Source organism: Ischnura elegans, chromosome 9 (genome assembly GCF_921293095.1).
Source record: "Ischnura elegans chromosome 9, ioIscEleg1.1, whole genome shotgun sequence".
Taxonomy (NCBI): Eukaryota; Metazoa; Arthropoda; class Insecta; order Odonata; family Coenagrionidae; genus Ischnura; species Ischnura elegans.
The window spans coordinates 37,694,665-37,721,478 of record NC_060254.1 but is presented as its reverse complement, the minus strand read 5'-3'; the positions used below and the strand labels follow the sequence as shown (position 1 = coordinate 37,721,478).

At 36.7% G+C, this 26,814-nt stretch overlaps 1 protein-coding gene across 1 annotated transcript in view; it reads left to right on the top strand.

Moving 5' to 3' along the window:
- Positions 1-26,814, top strand: part of LOC124165387 (anoctamin-8) — a 43,463-nt gene that overhangs the window by 8,393 nt on the left and 8,256 nt on the right. The window contains exons 6-11 of the mRNA XM_046542780.1: positions 1,753-1,859; positions 7,959-8,144; positions 8,769-8,921; positions 11,435-11,570; positions 24,068-24,123; positions 24,658-24,732. Coding sequence (XP_046398736.1) covers positions 1,753-1,859; positions 7,959-8,144; positions 8,769-8,921; positions 11,435-11,570; positions 24,068-24,123; positions 24,658-24,732 — 713 coding nt within the window. The remainder of the gene's footprint in view (positions 1-1,752; positions 1,860-7,958; positions 8,145-8,768; positions 8,922-11,434; positions 11,571-24,067; positions 24,124-24,657; positions 24,733-26,814) is intronic.

Sequence of the window (26,814 nt, the reverse complement as noted above, 5' to 3'; positions counted from 1 at the left end):
CTTTGTGTGCTCTATGATCTTTCAAGGGCTGTATTTCCTGGAGCAGATCTTAATGTGTTTTACCCCCTTATTTGGCACCTAATTATTTTACTGCTTTACTATAATTAAGGTATTCAAGGTAATATAAAAATCAAAGTGAACTATAAAATTTTTTTGAATTTTTATGCTTTTTATGAAGATCAACCCAAATTTCTTCTCTCAAAGTTGAGCAATTTAATGGAGTGTGTAATTTGTAATGGAATACTAACATTTATTTGTTAAATAGCTATAATTTCTTTTGATATTCAATATATTTCACTACTTTCACTAAATGATTCGTTAATCTATCTTTATTTTAAATTTGGATGATCCATTGTTTTAGTCATATCCATGTTTTAAAGAGTAATAATTAATTTTTTGCTACAGTAGTGATGAGTTTTTTGTCAATATTCCTCTCTTGATGAAGTATATTTCTGGTGATAAAAGTTTACATTGGCTATTTATAGCTTTCTTTTCATTTGAATATTCAACATGAAGGTGTTGATTGTCTGCTAACCCCTTAAATATTTATTTTTGCGGAAATCTATCTTTGGTCAAGTGAATCAAGTCACAATAAGTGCGGTTTATGATCCATTTCAAGTTCTAGCTGTTACATATTATGGTTTATCAAGCAAAGATTTGAAACTCATTGAAGCCCTTATTATATATCGTTGATGCAAATGCCCTCATGAAAGGAAATGTTTTAACCTCACCTTCATGGAGTGGAATAGGGTTAACAAATTACCTCATCCATTCCAGGGTTTAGTCTTAAATGGAGATTTTTTGTTCTAATAGTTGAGGTTTATGTAAAAATCTCATGGTCTCTTTTCCTTTGGCACTAGCTAAAACTTATTCTTCTTTTAAAGGTTATGAGAACCACCAGGTTTTCCCGAGTTTGGAAAAAAATACATTTTTTATGCATTCATGCTAAGCCTAGAACTATTGGTCACATTTGCTTTTAATAAAATAATGTATTCTCTCCAAAGTTTTGTGAAGATATTTTCATTCTGGAATTGATGGTTACCCAAGCCATGAGCCATGTGACCTCAATGGTAGCATTTATGTACATATAAGAAATAAATACTCCATGTATAAAAGATAGGTATGGGGTGGGAATTTGCTTATAAAAAGAAGCATTTTTAGTATACCTGGGTACAATGACATAAATTATGCACATGGATTCTCATCTTAAAACCACAGAATTAAGTCCTGCTTGGCTATTTCATGACCTATCTGATGGCTGTTTTGAAGCCATTCAATGTGATACATTTGAATAATACAGCTTTGCCTAATTTAATTATTGATTTTTCTGATAATGAGAATGGTAAACATGACATTGTTTGCAGTCAAGGCTAAACTTGAAATATAGAAGGTGATGTAATAATTTGCTGGGACGTAATTTTTTAATGAAGTATTTTCACAAGTTCGTACCTCATTCATAGTGGAATCACATTACATCAGTATCCGATCTCTAGTTATTTGCTTGGCCTATCTAAATCCATTATTCTCGTGCATATTCACTCAATCCAAAGCTATTTAAAAATGTCAGCATATGTGTAAATTTTGATGTCTGATCATATTATAGCATGTATTTGATTCGGTTGTAAATATATGTCATTGCCATTCTCGTGACTTTCTTAATTTTTTTTTTTCAAATTATTTGTGTCATATCTGCCTTTAAGTACAGCCCTGCATCTTGTTCTTCCTTCTCTTCAACTCTTTCTCTCTTTGTAGATTCAATATGTGATTACTTTGGAGTGAAGATAGCCATGTATTTTGCATGGCTGGGCCACTACACTACAGCTCTGATAGTGCCTGCTGTGGTGGGGTTTGTTTTTTGGGTAAGCCATGTCTATTTTCTTCTAATTTCTGCATGGTTCTCTGTTTTGAGTTCCCACACAACCCTGGAAAACCTAGAAAGTCCTGAAAAATTAGGGGAAAATAAAGTCATGTAAAGTCCTGAAATTTTTTGGCTAATCCTGGAAAAATTGAAAGCATTTTTCATTTTGAACGGCAGCATCTTCTGGGGTTTCCAACTATGTTTTTTGTTTATATGTAGTGACAACAGTTACGCCTGTATTCCAGCAGGTGTCTTCAGGTTGAAGTGTGATGATGCGGCTAGTTCGTGTAAATAGGCCCATCGTCTTGGACCTGTTTGTTGCCAAATGTATTCAATCCTGTTGATTGGCTGGCGGGGAAGAGGCTGTTTAAACATGCCAGCCAATCAAAAGGGCTGAAGAAATTTGGTGCCGAACGGAACCAAGATGATGGGCCTACATGTATATGGTTACCCGGATCACCACCACTTTGACCTGAACGCACCTGCAGTAACATAGGCAAAACTGTTGCCACTATTAATAACAGATGCATTTGGAAACCCCAGAAGATAATGCCATTCATTATGCCACACCATGTGAAAGCCTTCACACCAGCATTCTCATTTTGTCTGCCAGCTCTAGGGTATGATACCTGCTGGCTTATTATTCTTTCCTTCCATGCACCACTTACGGTAAGATAGGCTGGGCTGGAGTTCGAGGAATGACGCACTCGTTAGCGATTGTGGTAGTGATGGTAAATCAGAGGTTTAAAATCACTTAAAGATGAACAGAACTCTAAATATTGAACAATATTGATGAATTTTCATGAAAATGTCTTTGAGGTTGCTGAATCCAGTCTTCACTTTCCTCGAAAATCAAAAGTGCTGAGGTGGAAGAAGGATAGAATTCTTATTTTTTTCTGCTGGCTTGAATTCCATTTGTGAAAGTACCAAACACATTTTTGTGTCAAATTTTTGTCTGGAAAGTTATGTAAAATGCCCAGACAAAATTTGTGGATACCCTGTCTGTTGTTCCTGTCATAATATGGTATTATTTAGAGATGTGCGAATAGTATCCGCGAATACTCGAATACCTCGAATTCTAGAAAGTATTCGATATTCGAGGTTTCGAATAGTTATGCGAAAAGTACCGCCTCGAATACTTTGAATTTCGCGTCATACACTGTCGCACACACGTCGTTGGTAGTTGACTCGGAAAAATGTAGAGAACTGTAGTCATTTAGTGCTCGCAGCGCCGTTTTACGCAAGTTGACGAATTACATCAAATTCGTGGATTTTAGCGGTGAAAAGAGTTCGACGAGGGGAACCGAAAATGGTCGGGTGAAAATATCCGAAAATCCCCGATTCCCCCCACCAGGAGAACCTCAGTGCCGTGGGATAGCAACCTTAGGGCATTTCCCATGATCCGCTATCCCCCTCCATTCAGCACTCGCCTCACCCACTCTGAAGCTTTCCTCTTCTCCGAAATCAAACAAAAGGTCCCAGCTCGCGCAGGGATCGCATTACGAAGACCCCTGCTTCGAAAAAATATTGAGTTACGAGAACAATAAAAACGTGTTTCATGCCCTCCCCCCTTTTCTCGCCCACTGACCTTTTTCTGGCTACCTGCTTCGAAGTTCCCCATTTCTGGAGGTCAACTGCTGTGTGAGTACCGTGGGATACTTACATTAGCGCATTTCCCAAGATAAGGTATCCCTCTCCATTCAGCACTAGCCCCTCCTCTGAAGCTTTCCTCTTCTTCGAAATAAAAAAAGGCCACAGCTCGCCCAGGTATCATATTACGAAGACCTTAGCTTCGAAAAAATACCAAGTTACACGAGAACAATAGAAAAGTGTTTCGGGCCCTCCCTTTTCTCCCCCACTGACCTTTTTTTTCCCTACCAGCTTCGAAGTTCCCCATTTCTGTGGAGGTCAACCGCTGCATGAGTCATCTATTAGCACAAAAGGTGTCTAAGAATGACTTTCGTCAATTGATGTTACACCTTTATTGAATTGAAATATTAGTAATGTGCGCGAAATTTCAAAAAGAACAAGTCCAAACACGACGTATTTCTGAGTTTATTTAAGCATTTACGCAAAGAAATAAATGTCAAAATACGACGGAGACTTAGCATTCTGGCGAAACTCGATATGATCAGCAGAGCTTCTCGGAAGTTGATGTGGTATTTTTTTCCGAAAACATATATCAAGTTACAATTTATGTGTGGTGCTATAAATCTTTATTGTTACAGTGCCAGACAAAGGGATATTTTCTCAGAATATTTGGTTTCTCCCTGATAGCAATTCCAATTCATCTTCTTATCTCGTGAGAACTCCCAAAGATGGACTGAAAATAATTGAAGAAAATCCGGTGGAAAAGAGCTTGTATTTTGCAAAATGCCTCAGATTGTCAGCTGGCACTTGGCAGCAGGAGTGGGGGTAAACCGATGTTTGTTAATTAATTATATGCCCAATTGTTTCCATAAAATTAAAATATTGATTAATCAGCTAAATTCCTGTTCGAATCATTTAAAGGAAATCAAAATTACTCCCCAAAATCTTGTGTTGCCTGCTGCATAGGCAACCGAGTCAAACATTCCAGCATTCATCATTTAGTATTCGAGGTATTCGAATATTCGAGCAATGATTTAATATTCGAATTCGATATTCAAATTCGAGAAATCTGCTATTCGACCCATCTCTAGTATTATTGCTTCAACTATTGAACCTTGGGGGGATGGTGTTTGATTGTATTGCTGCTTGCAAAATATTTTTCTGAATGATTGTAATGCACCTAAAGTTGTAATAGTGCCTCATGAACAAAACCTCAAATGATTTGAGGATTAAAATTTCTGAACAGATTGGAGTTCCTTGCAACAGATGAAAGTGAAGAGCTTTTTCCTGCTTAAACTGAGCCTCTAACGTGCATGTAGGAGGAATAAAATTACATACTCAACTCTGAGAACCCTTCACAGCGAGTATCTCTGAATTTCTGCTGCTGCACTCTATTCCTTGAACATTCTGGAATTAATTAGGAGAGGAATGGCAGTTGGTTAAAGTTTGCATTGTTTCCGCTGAAGTCCCAATATGTACTACTTTTAATCTATCAAGAAGATCTGCAGCTTCATTGGAAGTGTGTGGCACATGAATGATAATTTTTTATTTTCCTCCTTGAAATACGATTGCCTTCTTCTTCATTCATTAACACGTTGCGTACGGATGGCGAGAATTCTCGTCATTTTTTTTCCTAACGTTCCGGAAGGATGACGAAGATTCTCGTCATTTAAACGCTTCAGCCTAAATAATTTTAAAGCGTACAATACGTATTCGTTAGTACGTTTTCAGTTGTTGTTCGTCATTCATAATGAATTGATGCATCATAACGTTTGATTGGGTAAAGTTATATTATAAACATTAGCTTTATAATAATGTTTAAACCAAAGGCATATTTCCAATCTCAACACCTCCACCCAGAATCTGCGTTTCTAGGAATTTAAATACCCTGGTATGCAACGTGTTAAGTTCCAGCCATCATGACACCAGAAATAGGGTGCTTTTCTATTTCTTTTTTATTGCCTAAATCAGAAGATTATTATGCCTGTAGTACGTATTTAACGCTTTTAGATTTTGAAAATCTATTTTTAGCGATTAAATGAAAAGCGAAAATTTTCAAGAGAGCGAAAACACGACTGCTAAGTATGAATGCTGGGAAAACATTCATGTGTGACGTCATTCTGCTTCTGGCTGCCGCCGTGTGAGGCCACCTTGGTGCGAAGCTATGAGCACCGCTACGATGCAGGCTGCTTGCAGGTAGTAGAGTACCCTGCTAGCAGGTGGCGCTTGGCTTAAATAAGGATTATTAATACCCTATCAAACGAAGAAAATTTTCCGACAATTCCGAGGCAATTTTATTAGGTGGTTATTAAGAAATGTTTCCCTGAGCTCTGTACCTCATACATGCATTGATAATCTCAGACGATGTTAAACTCCTCACTACTTGTATAGCATCTGGGTCCCTGTGACGTTAGGTGGAGTGGCATTGCATGGGCGTCAATCTGGCCTTTTTCAAATGAGGTTAAAATTGACCGTTAATATTCGTCTAAACTGGGATTTCTAAAACAAAATAATTTGTATATTATGAATACACTAATGGTGGGTAACGAATCGCAATCAATGCCTTTCGTTTTCTTTGATGAAGGAAACTACCCTGATCTTTTGACTTTTTTTTATCTACATGCACTCATTTGCAACAGTGAGAATGAAAATTTTTTAAGCACCTTTCTTCAGATGCCGTTTTCCCAAATGGAAGCACTTATTTCCAATTAGAATTTTGCCTTTTTTTAGAAAATTCACGAGTGAAAAAGACAAGGGTGAGTGAAAGGACACCCTGTGTTACTTTCTGGAATTGGTCATTAGGGGCGAGACCCTAATTGCAAAGCCTGCAGCCTGAAGGGCCTCTCAATGTATGAGTCGTGCAGACTAGTTGAAGATTGTTTATGAAGTTAAAACCTAGTAGTTTTTCAAAATACTTCAAAAAGTTCTTTGCACTTATTATACTAGCTGTGACTAGTAATGTTATATTTTAGAGTTTAAATTCAGAGTCCGTTATTATTTACGGTAACATATTTTATATCTGCAATAGGAGCCTTTGACAATTACCGATAAGCTTATGTTAGTAGTCATGAAAATGACATGGAATTTCTGTCAGGTGCACAGAAAAAATATGGAGGGGTAAATTATTGATGTTCTTGTCTAAAGTTCTTCAACCTTTTTAAATGCAAGGACCAAAAATCGATTTCTCATCATCCGGAGGGCCACAATGCTCCATGTCACTTTACCACCGCATCAATAAAATTTTTAAAACTTTTAAAGTGCAAATATCCTTATTGTTTAAAAAGTTCGATCAATGCGATTTTTGACATTGTTTATTTTTTACTAATGTGTCAATATGTATTTGGTTCACGATGAAATATTTTCTTTAGTCCGCAAGAAATTAGCCGGTGGGCCGCACACGGCCCTGGGACCATGGTTTGAAGACCCTTGTTCTAGTCAGATTGTTAAAATTTTTTGCCATTTTTCCCTCCACCTACAGTTTATCTCATGACAATTACTTTCATGAATTATCTGCCTTTGCCATTTATGGACGAAGAACTTTATCAAATGTTTTGTATATTTTTTAATCGTGTCTAATCGTAATTTGTATTAATTTAATTGGGTTTTTCTCATTACTTTACCCTATACTCAGCAATGTTTCATTTCTGCTGACGCCAATGCATGTTTCCAAAACAAAATATTTTCCATGTTGCAGTATTGACATCAAGGTAACTGATGTCTTCACTGGAAATATCATTGATCCAAAATGCATCTGCTTTCAAGCATTTGGGATTATCTATCTTCAACTGTATATTACCACACAAAAATTAAGTGGTAGCAAGAAAAGATAATACATATATAAATCAAAATGAATGATAGTATTTATGCAAACAAGATTGTACCTTGACCAAACATGATTATATTCTAACAATTTTTTGAGACACATCGTGAGAGATTAAGAGTCTGAATTCTGGTCTAGTGAAATGATTTTTTCTTCACCAAGTTCTTCTCATGGTTTTTACATCTTCGTGGGTGTGCACATGACTGCATATTAAATCATGTGTTAATTTGTTACTTTAAAGAATTTGTTCATTTGCTCATAGGTAACTTTAAGTATTAACTATTTTTTTTAACCTATGTACATACATATCTAAATAATGTTTGAGTTAAGGACAGAGCTTCCCATAGTAATGTGAAACAACATTGTCATATGAATCTTGGATGAAAAGAAACTCTTAACCTCTTTTTATTAAAATCAGGTACTATTTCTCCAAAATATTTCATTGGCTGAAGTATGTTTTTTTATCCCTGGATCCTAATAGATTTTTAATCAGATGCTAACTGCACTTATACCCAACGTGTAACTTGAATAGAATTGCCTCTTTAAAAATATAACTTCTTGTAACCAACTGTGAAAAATTTTTAGTAGGAAACCTGAAGATGGGTATGAATGTTCATTCTGCTATTTTAGCACACTCTAGATTAATTTTGTAATTTCATTGGTTTTTATCCAGACTCTCTTTTGTTACAGGTTGGCTTTTGTGGTGCTGATCAAGCATTAGAAGATGTTGGATTTGTCTTGTTCTCTTTTTTCAATGTTCTGTGGGCTAGCATATACCTTGAAGCTTGGAAAAGGTATAGCGCAGAATTAGCCTACCGATGGGGTACTCTTGATCAAAGAGATGAGCTGTTGGTGGAACCTCGTCCTCTTTTTACTGTGAGTTATTAAAAAATACTTTTTACTACTTTATATTTAGCAAATGTACTTGTTTCATCAATGTGTAGTTGAATGTTGTTGCCTAATTATCACCCCTGCTGGCGAAAGGTTTTTTACCACAAATTTGCAGAGTTTAAAGTACTATTGGAATATCTGAACATTCCATGTTCACCAGTGGGAGAAGAAAATCTTCCTTGCCTGAATTCAGCTGCTTGAAAGGCCTAGTCAATAATAGGAGTTATGCTAAATGAAAATGTATTGTTACAACCTGTTGTGCTATTTTTTTCTCATCCGCATTCTCATTGAAGGGAAACTTTAAGTTAATCTTTAAGTTCTTCCTGCAGTACTGGACCTGACAAAAATTCAAACATATCTCTTTCATGGTGAACAACCTAACAATTATGTACCTACTTTAATTTTTTTAGAGAAAATTGGGAGGAAACAGAATTTCTTACGATTGAAAATTTAATCCTTTACTCCTTATGACTTTCTTATTTATTTCTATACATCATAGAAAATATGGAGTGATATAAAAATATCTTGCACAATTAAGCCACAAAATGGCCAGTAAGATATCTCTTCATTGACTGAGATTTCTTAATCCTTCCCTTCTGTTGATTTCAGGGTCCACTAGAAGTGAGTCCAGTTACCGGTCGTCTTGAACCAACATACCCAGCTTGGAAAAGAAATGTATTTCGATATTTTGTCAGCGTGCCTATTATTTGTTTGTGCTTATCTGTGGTATTTGTTGTCATGTTTCTCATCCTACAGTTGCAGGTAAAGCTATAGTTTTCTACTCATTCAGTATTTTTTTTAAATAATTTTATTTTTGCCGTCTTTCCTTTAGTTATGAGCTTACTAGTAATTTAATTCCCTATCTATTAAAACAATTTTCAACACATTTGATTGATTTTTTATCTGATTGATCCATTTTTTGTGTGTAGTTATGTGTAGCTATATTCTAATTATCTAATGATAATCTCTACATAAATAGAGAATTAATATTTTTGCTTTGAGGGGGTCATTCCATTAAGTCTTTAGATAAAGATATGAAAACAAATAATTTTGGGTCAATTTTTCAATTTTCAAGATAATCTCCTTTCAGCACATATGTTTCTCCAATTTTTTTAAGCCATGCTAAAAGGAGGATTTTGGAAACTCCTCAAATTAGGCATTTGTCTGGATGAAAACCTATTCATTTTATGTAAATCATCTTCTGCCAAGCTGTGTCTTGAAATTAGAAAATAATAGTCAGTGGGGGCCAAATCTAGTGGTTTTGATAGATTTTGTAATAATTTGAACTTTTATTAATTTCACAATTCTAGCCATTGTAACTTTGCAGGTGTGCACCCTTGCATTGTCTTGATGAAAGAGGATCTTTTTCTGTTTCAACTGAGGATGTTTTACATTCATTTTTTCATTCATCGGGTCTAGTAACAATTCTTGAAATCCCCTGCTGTTTTTTTCCTTTTTCCAACTAATCAATGTAGAATTGGATGGATGAGGCAGATACTTTGTGGAGATCCATTATGAGATATGAAGTGAAACACTTTGCACTTTCCACATTAAAAAAAAGTGTGTATGCTCATTCTATTGCTGCTGCTGCTCAGAATGAGCATTAAAAAAAAAAGTTTTTTTATGTGGAAAGTGCAAAGAGTTTCACTTCATAATCAATGTAGATTATTTTGCGGCTGCCCAAAAGACCATGGCCATAACCTTGCTGGCTAATTTCTCTGTCCGTTCCTCCTTCGGAGCCCATTCACCTCTAATGATGTATACATGTATGATTTGAATGTATTAAGCATTGCATATCAGTGAGATCATAGTCAGTATCTTAATGCATATATTTTGCGAATGGCTTTTATATTGTGATTATACAGTAGATTCCGGTTAATTGGGACATATCGAGACTTGTGCACTTTGCCCCAATTAAGCGGCTACCCCAATTAGGCGAACTATCCTGTATATGGGCATAAACAAACGTTGAAATGATAGAAAGAAGACTAAAGAATGTTTATAATGCAACATAAGTTTATTAAACTATTTATTTGACTAATAAATCAGCTAGTTTAGTTATTTTATTATCATTTTTAAGAATTATAACATTTTAGTTAAAAATACTTTTCACAGCCTCGGGCGATGCTGAATGACTATCTTTTACTAAGTACTATATACTAAAGAAAAGTCTTATCCTCTTGCGGATAGTATAACAACAAAAGCTTTCAAAATAGGGCAAAAATAGGGACATTTGTGAAAAATAAGAGTAAATCAAAGGAGGAAAATATAAAAAAATAGTATGCTGAAAACAATAAAATTTAATTTCGTCGGGAGTATAGTGTCTATGTCGCCGACTCATGGCCCAATAAAGCGGCATGCTGTCCCAAATAAGCGGAGAATACTCTGGGATATTCCTCTATTGGGTTCTGTTCTTCAAGATCTGCCCCAAGTAACCGGTGGACCCATTAAACGGAATCTACTGTATGTTGTATGAAATCATTCTATTTTTAAGTACTTAGGTATGCTGCTTTTTTGTCTGAAGTTATATTTTCTTAAATGCGCTAAATTCATTTTTCTATACAAGGTAGTGTGGCTTTAAAGGTGCGACATCTATTCATTGATGTGTCTGTTACTGAGACATTTGGCAAAGAGCTGCCAGAGCTTTGAATTTGCAGTCACATAGATATGTATACTCACAATGTTTATTATGATATTGGAAAATATGGTAAATGTTGGCTTTATCTTCAATGGAAGCCAGCAGTGTTATGGCTGAAAGTTGCCTCATTATAGTTTATGAAGAATCATGTCGGGAGTTATATTGGAATCAATGCTTGGGATCAGATAGGAATTAAGGCTAGGGGAGGGTTTAGATGCAACTGATTCTGGGGGGTATGGAATACCTACCAGGGTAAGGTGGAGGGCCTCCCCCAGAAAACTCTTGAGATAAATAGTGTAAAATGGTGAGTTTTACGGCTTTCTAAGGGACATTTTATTTATCCTTTCACCAGTCTATAAGTAATGTAATCAAAGTAAGTAAAATGGATGAAACAATGTATTTTATTATAATAATAGACAGAAATTTTAAAGAGCTTGGTTCCGTGAATAGTTTGATGCATTGTTTTGAGTCATCAGTCCCCCTAGTATGAGATAACAAAATTTGCCACATTAATATATTTTTATTAAAAAAATATTCTCTGAGCTCTGGGGGGATTTTATCCCCCAAAACCCCTCTCTTGCTGCACCACTGCTGTTGATATCATATTTATTGATTGGATCGCTGTTTCCTCTTCTAGGATTGGTGGGATAAAAAGATAGAAGAACGAAGCTATCCATTTTTTTTGAGCTACTTACCAAAAATCCTCCTTGCTGTTGTGATCACTCTAATGGATGAGGCGTACCACAAGGTTGCCTGCTGGCTTAATGACAGAGGTAAGATGATCTGACTGATTTCAACCAAAAATGCCAACTCTTCATACAGCTTCATTCCAAACACTACTTCGAAAAGTATTGAAAAGACTTTGAGTTGCATTGAAAGCCTTGCTTAGGCTATGTGGTTTTGAAGTAGCAGCCTCCCTTGGTTTTAATATTTTGTTGGAGTCGCACACTACAAAAGCAATTGGCTCGACATAACATGCAAGTTACATTGCAAAAAGCCTTAATTGGACACTAGATCAATGGTGGTACAGATTTCTTTGCCTGAGCATAAGGCGATGCATACATTTCCCTACCCAGCAGTTTACTGAATGTTACGTGGTAACTATGTCTGAAATGAGAACTGCTGGGAGATGAAATTAATAATTAAATATGGCACAGTAGAAGTTATAAGATCTTTGTCTGATTCTGAGGTATAACTACACATTTGAATGATTCTTCGTATTATTATTAGGGATGGACGGATCCAGGATTTTTATTGGATCCGGATTCGGATCTGATCCTTGATTTTCGGAGCCCGGTCTTTCGGATCGGATATTTTCGTATCCAAATGCATTTTAAAATTCCTGACGCTGAGATTCCCCTGATGATTGTTCAGTCTCTTGGGAAGAGTCACACTATGTGCCAGTCGTATTTTGCAATTTTTATTTTCCACGGCTGAAATTATCCTACATAACCTCTGCGAGAGCTTTCAAACAAAACGGTTCATGATTAGGACAAGAATCGCATGCGACGGTGCATTCGAAGATAGAATCGGAACTCTTTCCACCCTTATTGCGCGTTGCATTCAATGAAGCTATTATTCAAAATTTCGGATCCAGATCAGATGTCTTCCGAGACTTTGAATCCGATGTATCCGATGAAGGGTAATATCAGCGGATATTTGGATCCGAGATATCCGATCTGATTATTATTAAAGGTATTCCACTGGTGGAGGTAGGTTTACAAGGAGCATTTTAGAAATCAGCCACACCTCCCACTTTCCTCTACTATTCCCAGTGAGGCCTATGCATTTTCGTTCTGTCTTCATATAATGCTTTTCTCTTCATCCCACTTCTCCACTTAAACAGTTCCCTTCCCTCTAACAAGGAAAGTGTCACCACCAGATCTCGTTCAAATTTTGCCAAGTGATAGGTACTCAGATACTCATGAGGTATAGTTTTTGTTTGAGCTACAAATGCTCAATGCTTTTTGAGATACAGAAGATTCCTGTTAATTGGGACGTATCAGGACTTGTGCACTTTGCCTTAATTAAGCAGCTGCCAAACTCTCTATTATATGGGCATAAGAAACTTTGAAATGGTATATATAAGACTAAAGAATGCTTATAATTAGAGATGTGCGAATAGTATCCGCGAATACTCGAATACCTCGAATACCATAAAGTATTCGATATTCGAGGTTTCGAATAGTTATGCGAAAAGTACCGCCTCGAATACCTCGAATACTTTGAATTTCGCGTCATACACTGTCGCACGCACGTTGTTGGTAGTTGACTCGGAAAAATGTAGAGAACTGTAGTCGTTTAGTGCTCGCAGCGCCGTTTTACGCAAGTTGACGAATTAAATCAAATTCGTGTATTTGAGCGGTGAAAAGAGTTCGACGTGAAAAAATCCGAAAATCCCCGATTCCCCCCACCAGGAGAACCTCAGTGCCGTGGGATCGCAACCTTAGGGCATTTCCCACGATCCGCTATCCCCTTCCATTCAGCACTCGCCTCACCCACTGACGCTTTCCTCTTCTCCGAAATCAAACAAAAGGTCCCACCTCGCGCAGGGATCGCATTACGAAGACCTTAGCTTCGAAATAAATATCGAGTTACGAGAACAATACAAAGTGTTTCACGTCCTCCCCCCTTTTCTCACCCACTGACCTTGTTCTGGCTACCTGCTTCGAAGTTCCCCATTTCTGGAGGTCAACTGCTGCGTGAGTACCGTGGGATACTTACATAAGCGCATTTCCCAAGATCCGGTATCCCCCTCCATTCAGCACTAGCCCCCCCTCTGAGGCTTTCCTCTTCTTCGAAATAAAAAAAGGTCACAGCTCGCGCAGGGATCATATTACGAAGACCTTAGCTTCGAAAAAATACCAAGTTACACGAGAACAATAGAAACGTGTTTGGGGCCCTCCCTTTTCTCCCCCACTGACCTTTTTTTTCCTGCCAGCTTCGAAGTTCCCCATTTCTGTGGAGGTCAACCGCTGCATGAGTCATCTATTAGCACAAAAGGTGTCTAAGAATGACTTTCGTCAATTGATGTTACACCTTTATTGAATTGAAATATTAGTAATGAGCGCGTAATTTCAAAAAGAATAAGACCAAACACGACGTATTTCTGAGTTTATTTAAGCATTTTACGCAAAGAAATAAATGTCAAAATACGACGGAGACTTAGCATTCTGGCGAAACTCGATATCCTCGCAACTGAGCTCCTCGGAAGTTGATGCCGTATTTTTTTTTCGAAAACATACATCAAGTTACAATTTATGAGTTATGCTAGAAATCTCTATTGTCACAGTCGAAGGGATATTTTCTCAGGATATTTGGTTTCTCCCCGCTAGCTATTCGAATTCATCTGCTTATCTCGTGAGAACTTCCAAAGATGGACTGAAAATAATTGAAGAAATCCGGTGGAGAAGCGCGTGTATTTTGCAAAACCCCTCGGATTGTCCGCTAGCACTTGACAGTAGGAGTGAGGGTAAAGCGAGCTACCTGTTGAAAATAAGAAGTTGGATGAAGCCGAGTATCAGATCGGCATGCCGCAGAAATGGAGTTTGGTAGATAAGAATACATACATTAGACAGAAATCCATCGTAGCAGTGTAAAAGCCGAGATGGCATGCAATCATTTTTCGTGAGGTGGTGCGTCCCCTTAGGATATTTGAAAGAGATGTTAGTTGAATCAACTATAAGCCCAAATGGTTTCCATAAAATTATAATATTCCATTAATCAGCTAAATTCCGGTTTGAATCCTTTAAAGGAAATCCTAATTACTCGCCAAAATCCTGGGTTTCCTGCTGCATAGGCCACCTAGTCAAACATTCCCGCATTTATCGTTTTTTTCGCCCCCCCCCCCCCCCCTGAAAAACGATAGATCGGGGTTCCACTGTATACCTTTTTATTTATACATTCATCAAGGGAAATAGAAACTTAGTCAGAAATAAGAAGCTTAAAGAAATAATATGCTTTGTGCAATTCGAGGTATTCGAATATTCGAGCAATGATTTAATATTCGAATTCGAGAAATCTGCTATTCGACCCATCTCTACTTATAATGCAACGTAAGTTCATTAAAATATTACTTTGATTAATAAATCAGCGAGTTTAGTTAAATTATTATCATTTTTAAGAATTATAACTATTTAGTTGAAAATATTTTTCACAGCCTAGGGCGACGCCAAAAGATTACCTTTTACTAAGTCCTATTAAAAAAAGTTCTATCCTCTTGCGGATAGTATAACAAAAAGAGCTTTTAAAATAGGGCAACAATAGGAACATTTGTGAAAAATAAGAGTAAATCAAAGGAGGAAAATATAAAAAAATAGTATTCTGAAAACAAAAAAATTTAATTTCCTCGCTAGTACATATAGAGTTTATGTCGCCGACTCATGGCCCAATAAAGCGGCATGCTATCCCAATTAGGCTGAGAATACTCTGGGATATTCCTCTATTGGGTTCTGTTCTTCAAGATCTGCCCCAATCAAGCGGCTGCCCCAAGTAACCGGTGGACCCATTAAACGGAATCTACTGTATTAGGGACTGAAAGTAAGAGGAGAACGCCTGACTTTATGCAACCCGCAGTGCACCAATAGCCCCTTTACGCCGTTCCTACACTTAATTGTTCCTTTTCCACTCCCACGTGTCCTCCTGATTTTTCTTCTCTTCTTTCTTCATCATCCACATTTCTTCTCAATTTAGCTCGTCACTCACTTTGACTGCTGATTATTCTTATTAAAAGGATCTCTACCAGTTATCATAGGTGTACATGGAGCACTTTTTGAATTGCAAAGGCTTGTCACACCATCCAAATTATACTTTCCTCTCCAATTTACAGTGAGGCCTATTTCCATTGATTGTACCAATAAATCGTATTCCCTTCCTTCCCCTTCCTCACTTATTATTATTTTCTATGACATGATTTTTAGTGTCCCCTTCCTCTGCTTAATACTTGCTCCATCCAAGCCCCTAGTCTCCTCCATATCTCATGTATGTAAAAGTTTCCTCTCCTCACCCATCATATCTATAGTCTGTCCAAACAGGGAAGGTGGGTAAGAGATTAAGGCACTGCTCAAGAGCCCATCAATAGCCGTGCACCCACCATTCACTAAATAATAGCTAGGTTCTGGTTTACTGCGTGATCTATAATAAGTCATAAATTGCACTCACTCTGAAAAATTATTGCATAAAATTAAGCGTAATTTGTAATTTTTATCACAGTTTTGATTTCTACGTGTGATTTCATGAAAAAAAAGAGTGTAAACACCACGGAGTTAGGTCAATTAGTTATGTAACACTTAGTGGTTGCAAAAAATTGTATTTTGCCTTTTTTTTTTAATGTCACTCTATGACACTGACAGACCATAGCACTTAGTCATTCCTTTTCATCTCCATACTGTTCACCTTCTCCATTCTCCTCCTTACCCACATCTGGAGCACCCCCAGTCACTGGACTCGACCTTATCTTAGCATGAGTCCACAGTCAACTTCTTGCAATACCAGTGTTTTTTAAACTAAATATTCCTTTTGATTTTCATTAATTTAATCTTCTATGAGAATAATTCACTTTTTCAAGCGGTGTGGAACTTAAAAAGGATTTCTAACGTTTAAAAAGGCTTCAATTTCTGAGCCCCTGGAATGGTGCAACGTGCGTATCACCTCCGGCGAACGAACTCCTGATCAACGAAACGGCAAAATTTCGGTCCCTTGAGTTTCGTTTAAGAGAGGTTTCACTGTATAAAAAAATTGGAGTTAGCGACAAAATATTTCTTTGCAAAAACCATTGACAATATAACCAATACATAGCAGATTCCTGCAGTGAGGAGGATCATAAATGAGTGGAAGGGTCAAGCTTAATTGCCGAGGAGTGGTCCTGAGGTCCTAAGCGAGGGCTCAGGTAGGCCCCAAACGTATCCGACCATTGTTACCTACGAGGTCATTTCTCTTCCCCTCGCCAGATATAGCCGATGTCCAGTCGCTGCATTGAAAAATCCATGCCAGCTATATCCGGCATTAGGTTTTCCCTGCATGAAAATGCTCTTCAGCTCCACACAATATTCAGCGCGAAAGGGTTAACTAGCATTTTCTATGCACATTTACATAACCATCATCTCTTTAGCTCTTTCTTTTCATAATTTCATCCTTTGCTAAAGCAGTTTTCTTCCTCATATCCTTCCTATGTCCAATTTCTTTCAATGTGCTGCCCAAATAGTTGAACTGCTCTATTTTTTGGCTGTCTGCTTCAATGTTTAGCCTCATATTCCTTGCTCGTGATGATTTGCAAATCAGCATCACTTTGGTATTCACCGTATTATATATGTTTTGTCTTTAAAAAAAAAAAACTCATGTCTTCTCGTTGATTCTCAGAAATTAGGGTTAAAAAAGAATGAAGAATATGGTCACCTAAATAACCAGTGTTCATGTCTTAACATTTTTTTCTCGATCCATGTCATAGAATCTACATAATACAGGCAAAAAGAATGAAGAATACGGTCACCTAAATAACCAGTGTTCATGTCTTAACATTTTTTTCTCGATCCATGTCATAGAATCTACATAATACAGGCAATACATATTTCATATTGGGCAAACTCTTTTCAAATAAATTCTCTGATGAACTTCTGCCTGAAAACTTGGGCTTTGCACAGCAGTGAAATAATGGACTGTGTAGGGTGAAGACTATCAAAATATTATGCATAAGTAATATTCTTATATTTATGTTGGGCCATTGAAAATTGGATGTGGGATCACATCATCCTGAGGTATTAATTGTGTATGAAGGCAGCGTGAGTGTTTGAAGTTGATTTCTCAGTCGGTACAGTAAATCCTTATATTTGATGTAATCATGTTACATGTTCTACTTTCAATTTCGCTTTAGTGTTGCTATCATTAAAAACATTTTAGCACGAGCCGATAATCAAATTTGTAAGTTTGCTAACTTAATATTGCTGTCATAATAATGCTTTATTAGGAAAAATGCAATTAGACAATGCCATTGACGAGTTTTTACTTCATAGAAGTTTTAGCTTTGAATCCTTGTATTTTTCAATCTGGTGCTGTAAACATTGGTTTTGACATATTGTTCTAATTTTAAAATGTCTTAGTTTTACTTACATATATGTGTGATACTTTAATCCTTTTCCTCATAAATGGTTATTGTTATTTACATTTCTTCATAGTTACTTCATAGTTCATGCGAGGAATAATGTTTGTGATGTTTAAGAATATTTGTCATGCCATGTGTCATATTTACATAGTGTATAAACTTTTTGATATCTTTATATCAGGGATGTGCATAAACTATGTTACTGACTTTGTGGCTGCCTAAAAACTAACCATTTACATTCAAAGAATGTTATTCGAAGCAATCTATTTTTTGTATTGCACTTAAGTGCATCACTTATTTGTCAACATGTATCTTCAATACTTTAGAGTATAATAATCACAAGAAAGGCTTAAATATTGTTTCTTGCCTCCAAATGTTTTGAATATTTATCAGGTAACTCAGGTGAAAAAATTTTGCAAAGGATACTAAGTATATAATACCAATCTTCTGGTTAAACTCACATGAACTCCATGACTGCCTCTGCAATGATGCAAGTCTTCCTTTCCAAATTGATTCCAAGCTAATCTTCTTGGTGAAACTGATTACATTCACAATAATAGGGTGGTTTCCTATTATTTTTTATTGCTTCAAACGAAATATTATTACTCCTGGAGTACGTATTTCATGCTTTTAGATTTTTAAATGACGATATCTATTTTTTGCGAGTAAATGAAAAGTGAAAATTTTCAAGCGCGCGAAAACGCGACAGCTAAGTATGAATGCCTGGAAAACTCCGTGTGACGTCGTTCTGGTTCCCGCAGCTGCAAAGTGAGGTGACCTTGGGGCGAGCCTTTGAGCGCTGATACGATGCAGGATGCTAGCATGTAGCAGAGTACTCTGCTAGCAGGTAGCGCTTGGCTTAAATAAGGATTATTAATACCTTATCGAACGAAGGAAACTTTCCAACCATAGGCAGTTTTCGTAGGTGATTATTAAGAGAAGTTTCCCTGAGCTCTGTGCCTCATGCATGCATTGGTAATCTCAGACGATGTAAAACTCCTACTCGTATAGAAACTAGGTCCCCGTGACGTCACGTGGAGTGGCATCGCATGGGCGCCAATCTGGCCTTTTTCAAATGAGGATGAAATTGGCCATTGCCATTCGTCTAAACTGGGATTTCTAAAACCAAATAATTTGTATATTATGAATGCACTAATGGTGGGTAACGAATCGCAATCAATGCCTTTCGTTTTCTTTGATGAAGGAAACTACCCTATTGCTGTGTACAGTGGGAGCTTGGTGTTACGGGTGCTCATAATCCCCGGGAAATCACTCTGTATATCTGGTACTCATTATATCAGAAGGTGGAGGAGGAAATCCATGCATTACCGCATTCACCCTCAATTGCTGCTTTCATTTCATTACAATGTGATTTTACTGAAGAGAAATACCTGCGTTTGTGCGTTGAATACATATTTGTCCATAATTTGGCTTATGAAATGTGGAAAAGAGTTATTGGCGCTCGTTTAAAAAAACCATGCATCTGTGGATGAGTTCAGTATGATGTGTAGTGACATAATCATGGGTCTGGTATCGTCGGGGATAGGTATGGTGCATCAAATCTCTGTACAACGCTAGAAACCATATTCCAAGCACTGCACCAAGCAGCCACATCGAACGAAGCTGAACGAGAGGCAGTCGTAGAGGAACGCGGTTCCATCAGCATGTGGCACGATTGCCACCCATAACACTTGAAAATGATAAACATAAGCCTCTCATGGAGATAAGTATCATGCAGTAAACTTAGGTTGCTAATGATTGTAGACTGATTTTGATCACGAATAATTGTTGACCTACTTCAATTGCAAGTAATTTCAATTATTTTCCAAAAACCTGATAGCAGAGTGCCATGCTAGCAGGCAGCGCTTGGCTTAAATAAGGATTATTGATGCCCAATCAAACGAAGGAAACTTTCCGACCTTCTGCAATTTTAATAGGTGATTATTAAGAAATGTTTCCCTGAGCTCTGTGCCTCATGCATGGATTGGTAATCTCTGATGATGTGAAACTCCTGATTACTCGTATAGCATCTGGGTCCTTGTGAAGTCACGTGGAGTGGCATCGCATGGGTGCCAATCTGGCCTTTTTCAAATGAGGTTAAAATTGACCATTAACATTTGTCTAAACTGGGATTTCTAAAACCAAATAATTTGTATATTATGAATACGCAAATGGTGGGTAACGAATCACAATCAATGCCTTTCATTTTCTTTGATGAAGGAAACTACCCTATCGATTACATGTGAGATTTTAATTATGCATGTCAGTCGCTCATTAGTACTTATAAGCACTCTTTGGGCCCTTGAAAACATCGTAAAAATTTTGAGACAGATCTCTTGTACACAAGTCATGAAAATAGATCATTACCTTTGAACTCCATGGTGAAATAAAGTTTATTCCTATTGCCAAACAGATTTGCTCTCATTGTGCAGGAATTTTCTTCATGTGAATTTTAAACTCCAGAAACAGTTCTTAAAAAATTTGTGATGCATCTTTCTGTGCAATTAATTTTGTTGAGGATAATGTTGATGTGTTGAAAAAGGGTTTAGGAACAAATTCTACAGGTGGGGGAGAGGAGTAGAAAAAAGTCAATGAAAGTGATAACATAGTCCATGCACAAACCCTGTGGGTGATTTGTAAATCTCAATCGACTATTTTTGCAAATTTATAATTGGCAGTGCTAATTGCTCATTAATTGAGGCAGTGGTAATTGATGTGAATGACATTGGATTTTAGTCCTAAATTTTCTTATGGTGAGTCAAATGACTTGAGGAGAGCGAAAGAAAAACCAGTCATGCCTTGTTTAGTTTATATTTGCTATGCTCAATTTCTTTTGGCGGTGGTTGCTGATCTGACTTGTTATGATGAGTCGACAATCAGCAATTATTTTCCATAAGAATTGGCTACCGGGTCATCTGGGCCCTGGGTCTATTTTTAAAATGTCAAAAGCATACTTATTGTATTAAATAAATGAAAAATCCTCTTGACTATTTTGCTGGAATATTTTTTTTACCAAATTCAAAGACTTCAAGGGAGAACAATGTTAGTGTATTTAAAGGTGATCAAGGTTTATATATGTGTAGGAATATGGTAGCCCAGTAATATTGGGCTAATGTTTGAAGGGTCTTAGTTTAAATACAGGTGAAGGTTTTGTACACCCTTAAACAAAAATAAGTGCCAGGTGGTACAGGGAAAGGAACTGTCCCTCCTACCCTGAAGGTGTACAATTAACACACCTGTGTCCTTGACAGGTTTGACCTCTACCCTCACTTATTCTGTCCAACCTTTGCGTTGAATCAGTGAGTGGATAAAGTTTTGGTACTTTGCCATTCTACAAAAGAGGAACAAACTATGTACAAAGTTAAACTCCTTTGGCCTTACAGGTTTTTGGAACTCGTCACTAGTAGTCATTTTACGTGTTGGTTTGTGGGAATGGCATAATTTGCAGCAGTGACCAATCCTAGCCTCTCAACCCAAAACCCCTCACAAACAATCGCTCAACTTTGAAGGAAACTTTGCGAGGGTTGTTGGAGCCTTGCTAAGGTTGCCAAAGAGTTAAGCGCTCAAATGAAAATATACAACCTTGGTTACTTTCTCACAGGAAAATTTATTGGTACGACGCGTTTCGACGCTGAGGTGTCATTATCAAGTGCACTATGGAAGTATCAAGTATCGAAACGCGTCGTACCAATAAATTTTCCTGTGAAAAACTTACCAAGGTTGTATATTTTCATTTCAACATGGATTTTCACAAAGTTAAAGCCGAATCAATTGAATTCACGAGTTAAGCGCTCTTGGAGACGTACCAATGGACAGAATATGTGAACCGGTTTCAAAATCAATGATTTCCTTTTCAATGTGGTTGAGGCTTTGATCTTCTCATCGACAAAATGTTTATTGTTCCAGAATATAGAGGTGGTGAGAAAAGTCTGGAAGGAGTAGCTTTGGTTTTAAATGGAAAACTGCATTTAATAAGAGTAGGTGATGAGCAGTTAAATTAAAGGTGGAATAGGAAAGAAGGAGTGCTTGTCAGGGTGGGTGAGAAGAAAAGGGAACTTCTCAAGGATATTTGGAAGGGTTTAATAGGGAGAGTGCTCTGTAATTGGGGAGGTTGTGCTGAAAAGAACTGTTTGAAGGAGTGGTTGGGAAGTGGGCAGAAGATAGAGATGTGCCGGAACAGGGAGTTTGGCTGAACTGATCCAACCAGAACTGTTCCGACAGATGAACAGTGTCAGGAGACTGTTCTGTCAGAATGGTTGTTCCGGTCACTCACCAGACTTGTTTAGGGATCAAAACTGAACTGATTCCAGGCTGTATACACTGTTCGTCTTCCCATGCTACTTCACTCATGTCAAGTTTGCAGTTTGGGCTCAAACAATTCAATACATCACCTTAAATTACATGTATTGTACTTTGAAGATATAAAAAAATAAGTACAAACACTTTGAAAATTTTCTTTTCTAATTAAGGTTGGCAATAATACAACGCAATAAAATAATTTCAGCATTAAATAATAAAAATCTTAATGTAATCAAAATTTTTATTGAAAATTTAAATGAAAACAGAGCTGTCAAACGAGCAAAAATACAAATCTTTATTTAATTATCCCAAAATATGGGAGTTCGTTTTCAAAAAAACCATTTGTTGTACCTTTGATGACATAAGTCTCTACCAGGGACAGCCGTCACAGTTAGAATCGCTGGAGTTGTTCGACTTGCCATGGTGTACCATTCCTCAGCTTGCCACCTGCTCCGTTGAGAGTCGGGACAGCTATTTTTCGAAAGTTGTTCTGGAGCGGAACTGTTCTGGTCACGAATAAGTTCTTATAAGACTGTCCTGTTCTTTTGGGCACATCTCTAGCAGAAGATAATGGTGTTTATGGGTAGAATGAAATGGAATAGGCCTTAATGTAAAATTTAATCCCAAGATGGAGAGGTAGGCAATATTTTAGACTTTTATTATTGTTTGCTAACCCTTGAAGATCATCTGCGACTAGCCTCTGGAATATAATGAGTTTCATTAATTTTCAACTGTGTAAGGAAGCATGTGTAGTGCCATGGAAGTCAAGGGTTGAATGCAGGACATTACAAAAATAAATGTTTCCACTTATTCTTCAATTACATAGGCATATTGAAATATGGTCATATTTATATTGCCCAAACTTTTTTTTTCAAATCCTTAAATGAGTCAATAAAAAATTTACCCAAGGATGAGGTTACAGCACTAGATGTATTCAATTCCAAATGCCTGTAACTTAAAATTGGTTTAATTCTTGAGGCCTTTTCATCTACAGCTTTGAATGTAATTATTTATCTAGAAAATTTCAAGTGCTCTTGATAGGTGATTGGGATTCCAAGGGATTTTACGGGAAAATAAGAAAAAATAAAATTCACATTGTTTAATTTAAAGCCTTGGTAGAGCTTAACACTGTTAAAATCATCATGTCTATTTTCCCCTTTATACTGTTAGTTATTACTTAAAATTGGTTTCCCCTCAAAATGCAGCTCTTGCTGCTAAATCAGTTCAATTAAAGTGTAATATCTATTAACAAAATAAAGGCAAAATGGCATTTTGTGAGATTTTCAAGCACATTGCTACACAAGGTGATATGTAATGAAATTTTTATTGGTGATAATATTTTCTAGAATTCAAAGTCGAATGTATTTGGCTTTATTTGTTTCAGCTATTTTGACTTGTAATTCATGGAGGATATCGTATAGTCTCTCTTGATTTATTTTTTTATATTTGTTAAAATATGAGTTGGTTTTTAAAATTCTTCACAGCTAATCAAGGCATGCTTTCAGTATTTGCAATGCCAGGAATCGTGTCATTTCTTTCTGATAAATGTATATTTGTGAATGACTATCTTATGTTTGCAAAAATAATTGGGTTTTGTGGGTCACCCTTGATATGCTATCAATGTTATGGATGGGCATTTGAATATATATTAGGCACCCACTAATTAAATGCAATGATGGAGCATGAGTGTTTTTATCAATATATGTATATAAATGGGAGTTAATAGCATTGTAGTGTGAGGAATGGACTTTTATAAAAAATAAGTTTACCTTTAAAAATGTTTGGTAATTATTAGGTTTTTAACTGGATTGTGGGTCATTTAGTGATTTGTTTGTTATTATAAATACTTCAAAATTCTTTCTTCTTTTTAACCAGAAAACTACAGGCTTGACACCAAGTATGAAAACCATCTAATCGTCAAAGTAGCATTGGTTTGTATCTGAAGATACATTTATAATGCTTAATTGTGTATAGCAAATTGCATTGTGAGCATGACCCTCTGTCCCAAGAATTATTTTTCCCCATGAGATGGATATTATATATCTGTATTCTTCATTTATTCATTTGCAGCTAGTGTATTATGTGTGAACTTTATTTTTTTAGCCTTAATTGTGTCAAATTAATCAGTTGCTTCTTTTTTATTAGTGAAAAACACTTCACTATATGTATGTATCTGGTATGCATTCACCATACCTCTGTTATATATGAAGCATTTTCACATCATGTTTCTGTGAATGAAATGACTTGTGTGTGTGCTTTTGTAGCTCTTTCCTAGTGTAATGCCTAAGTGAAGCTCTCTTTGAAGCCTAGTGTTAGCGAGTATAAATTTCACAGTAAAGCCATTAGATGTCCGACACAGTAGAACTTGGTATTGAGGATAAAGTGTTGAGTAATATTTGATGAAAATGACTTATAGATATGTTTTTCATTGTTGTAAGATTCTCATATTCGTACCTCTTTTTCAGTTCCAGTTTGTGAATTCCTTCCTGTCATTGTTTTATATTGCATTTTATCTCCAAGATCAGGAAAAGCTAAAAGAGGTCAGTAATTTCTTCATCAATATTACAATTGGCATTTTCTAGTTAGCAACTGTATTTGCTTGTCACCCATCACACTTTTAAATGGGTTTGAAAAAGTCAACACTCTCCGAGCTGAGGGTAGAGCGACCTGAATTTCAAGGATAAATATGCTATGATTAACCACATTATGTATGGCTTAATCATAATGTATATTTTTGATGATACATTGTTTGGAATTCATAGCTTACAATTCTATTCTTTGCTGGTACTAATACTCTTCGGCAAGTAAGCATTGAGTATGAATGAATTGCTTTGTGCTCATCTTTGCCCCTACGGAAAAAAATTAGAAATCCAATTAAAATGGTCCTGAAGTGGTAGCATATATAGAACTTGTATGATATGGAGTGGAGCCTCCTCTTTGTGGTTTTTTTTTAATTTCTTATTTCATCTTGTGCCATTGACTGGTGTCTGTGCATCATTTACGAAGCATATTTTAAAAGTAGTGGCTGTATGGTCGTTAAAAAACACCTTCATAATTGACCATTGTGTATTTGTTTCCTGCTAACCTACCTCTATTGTCCTTATGGTTGCTATGTCTTTGGATTCCAGCCTAATGTTTTGGTCGAGAAATGGGCAGTCCAACCTTGTTCAAGTCAAATACTGTGTAATAACTTCTGGGACTAGCATGCTGGGGTTGGTATTGATAATCCTGTACGCCCAAGCATTCTTTGGTCTTGGGCAAGGTGAAGTACTCATTGTGTAATTCAGGCTTAAACTATCCTATTTGGTTGAATGTTCTTAGAGGTGATTCTTTTGGGTAGCGCCCGAGTTTAATTTATTGTAAGCCCTCTGGGAATTTTTTTCCTGGTAGTTGAGATACAGAATGCATATAATAATAAATGATAAATTGGAAAAGTATGCAATGTTCCTTTATGAAAAGAGTGGTGATGGATCGATTCCAAAATTTAAGCAATTCCGTTTCTGATATTTCGATTCAGATTCTACCAATGCTGATTCAGTCGATATTGATGACATTGGCTCCAAGATAAATAGGTACATATCGCTTAATTCCAGCAACAAGGCTACCAGCTAAAAAATTATTACTCTCTAAAAGAATCGATTAACGAAAGCATCACTATTTCATTAAAATATAATTGTTAAATTTCAGAACCGAACTTATGTATCTTGAACATCACTACCAGAGTATGGCATGGAAGAAACAGTCATTATGCTGATTCGAATGTGTTTTATTTTTTTATGATTACTTGTCACGAGCATTCAAATGGCTGCTAAAAGCACGGTCGTATTTAAATTTGTGGTTTGAAGTACTTCTGCTCTCGGAATCGATTTTTCACCTTGGTAAATATGTCTCATTTTCAATTCCTATTCTTGGCATCGACACAAGGAATCGAATCAACCAATTTAGTGATGGGTTGGTCATGAACGATCGAATCATGTGACCAGGGTCATCTCTGAGATTGATCGGTGAATGGGATCATTCAGATGACCGAGATGGTTATTTCCTCACGTCGGTCGTTCATGACCGTGGACGTTCTCCATCAGTCGCGATCATCGGTCATTCATGATTGTTTCATCGCAAGGATCTAGACGCAGGTCATTCGTGATCGTGGTCGTTCTCCGTCAATCGCCATCCATTTGGTCATTCGTGATTGTTCATTGCATAGGTCATTCTCAAACACAGTCCAATTGCTATCATTCTTCGAAGATGTCGCGGTTGATGATCGTCACTCGTGACCTGAATTGACCGTTTTTGACTGCTCTTTCACTCGTGGTGATGAATGGCATGGCATTGCAATCACTTTTAGGGGCAGTGTTCGTAATAATTGTAAATTTTTCTATAATCAACATTTCAGGGTACCTATGGCCTTCATATCTCTGGTGATATGCCGAAAATCTTGAGAGAGCCCAGTTTTCTCTCATGCCCTTCAATCAGTTCCATTATTTATATTGACTTTCCATAATAAAATATTGATCATTAACCCTATGTCCCACGAATTATTGGAAATTATTGCTTATTCTGTACCCTGAAAAACAATTAAGGGAGTGTAATAAACAACATTAAAGGCGCATTCTGTATTTGTA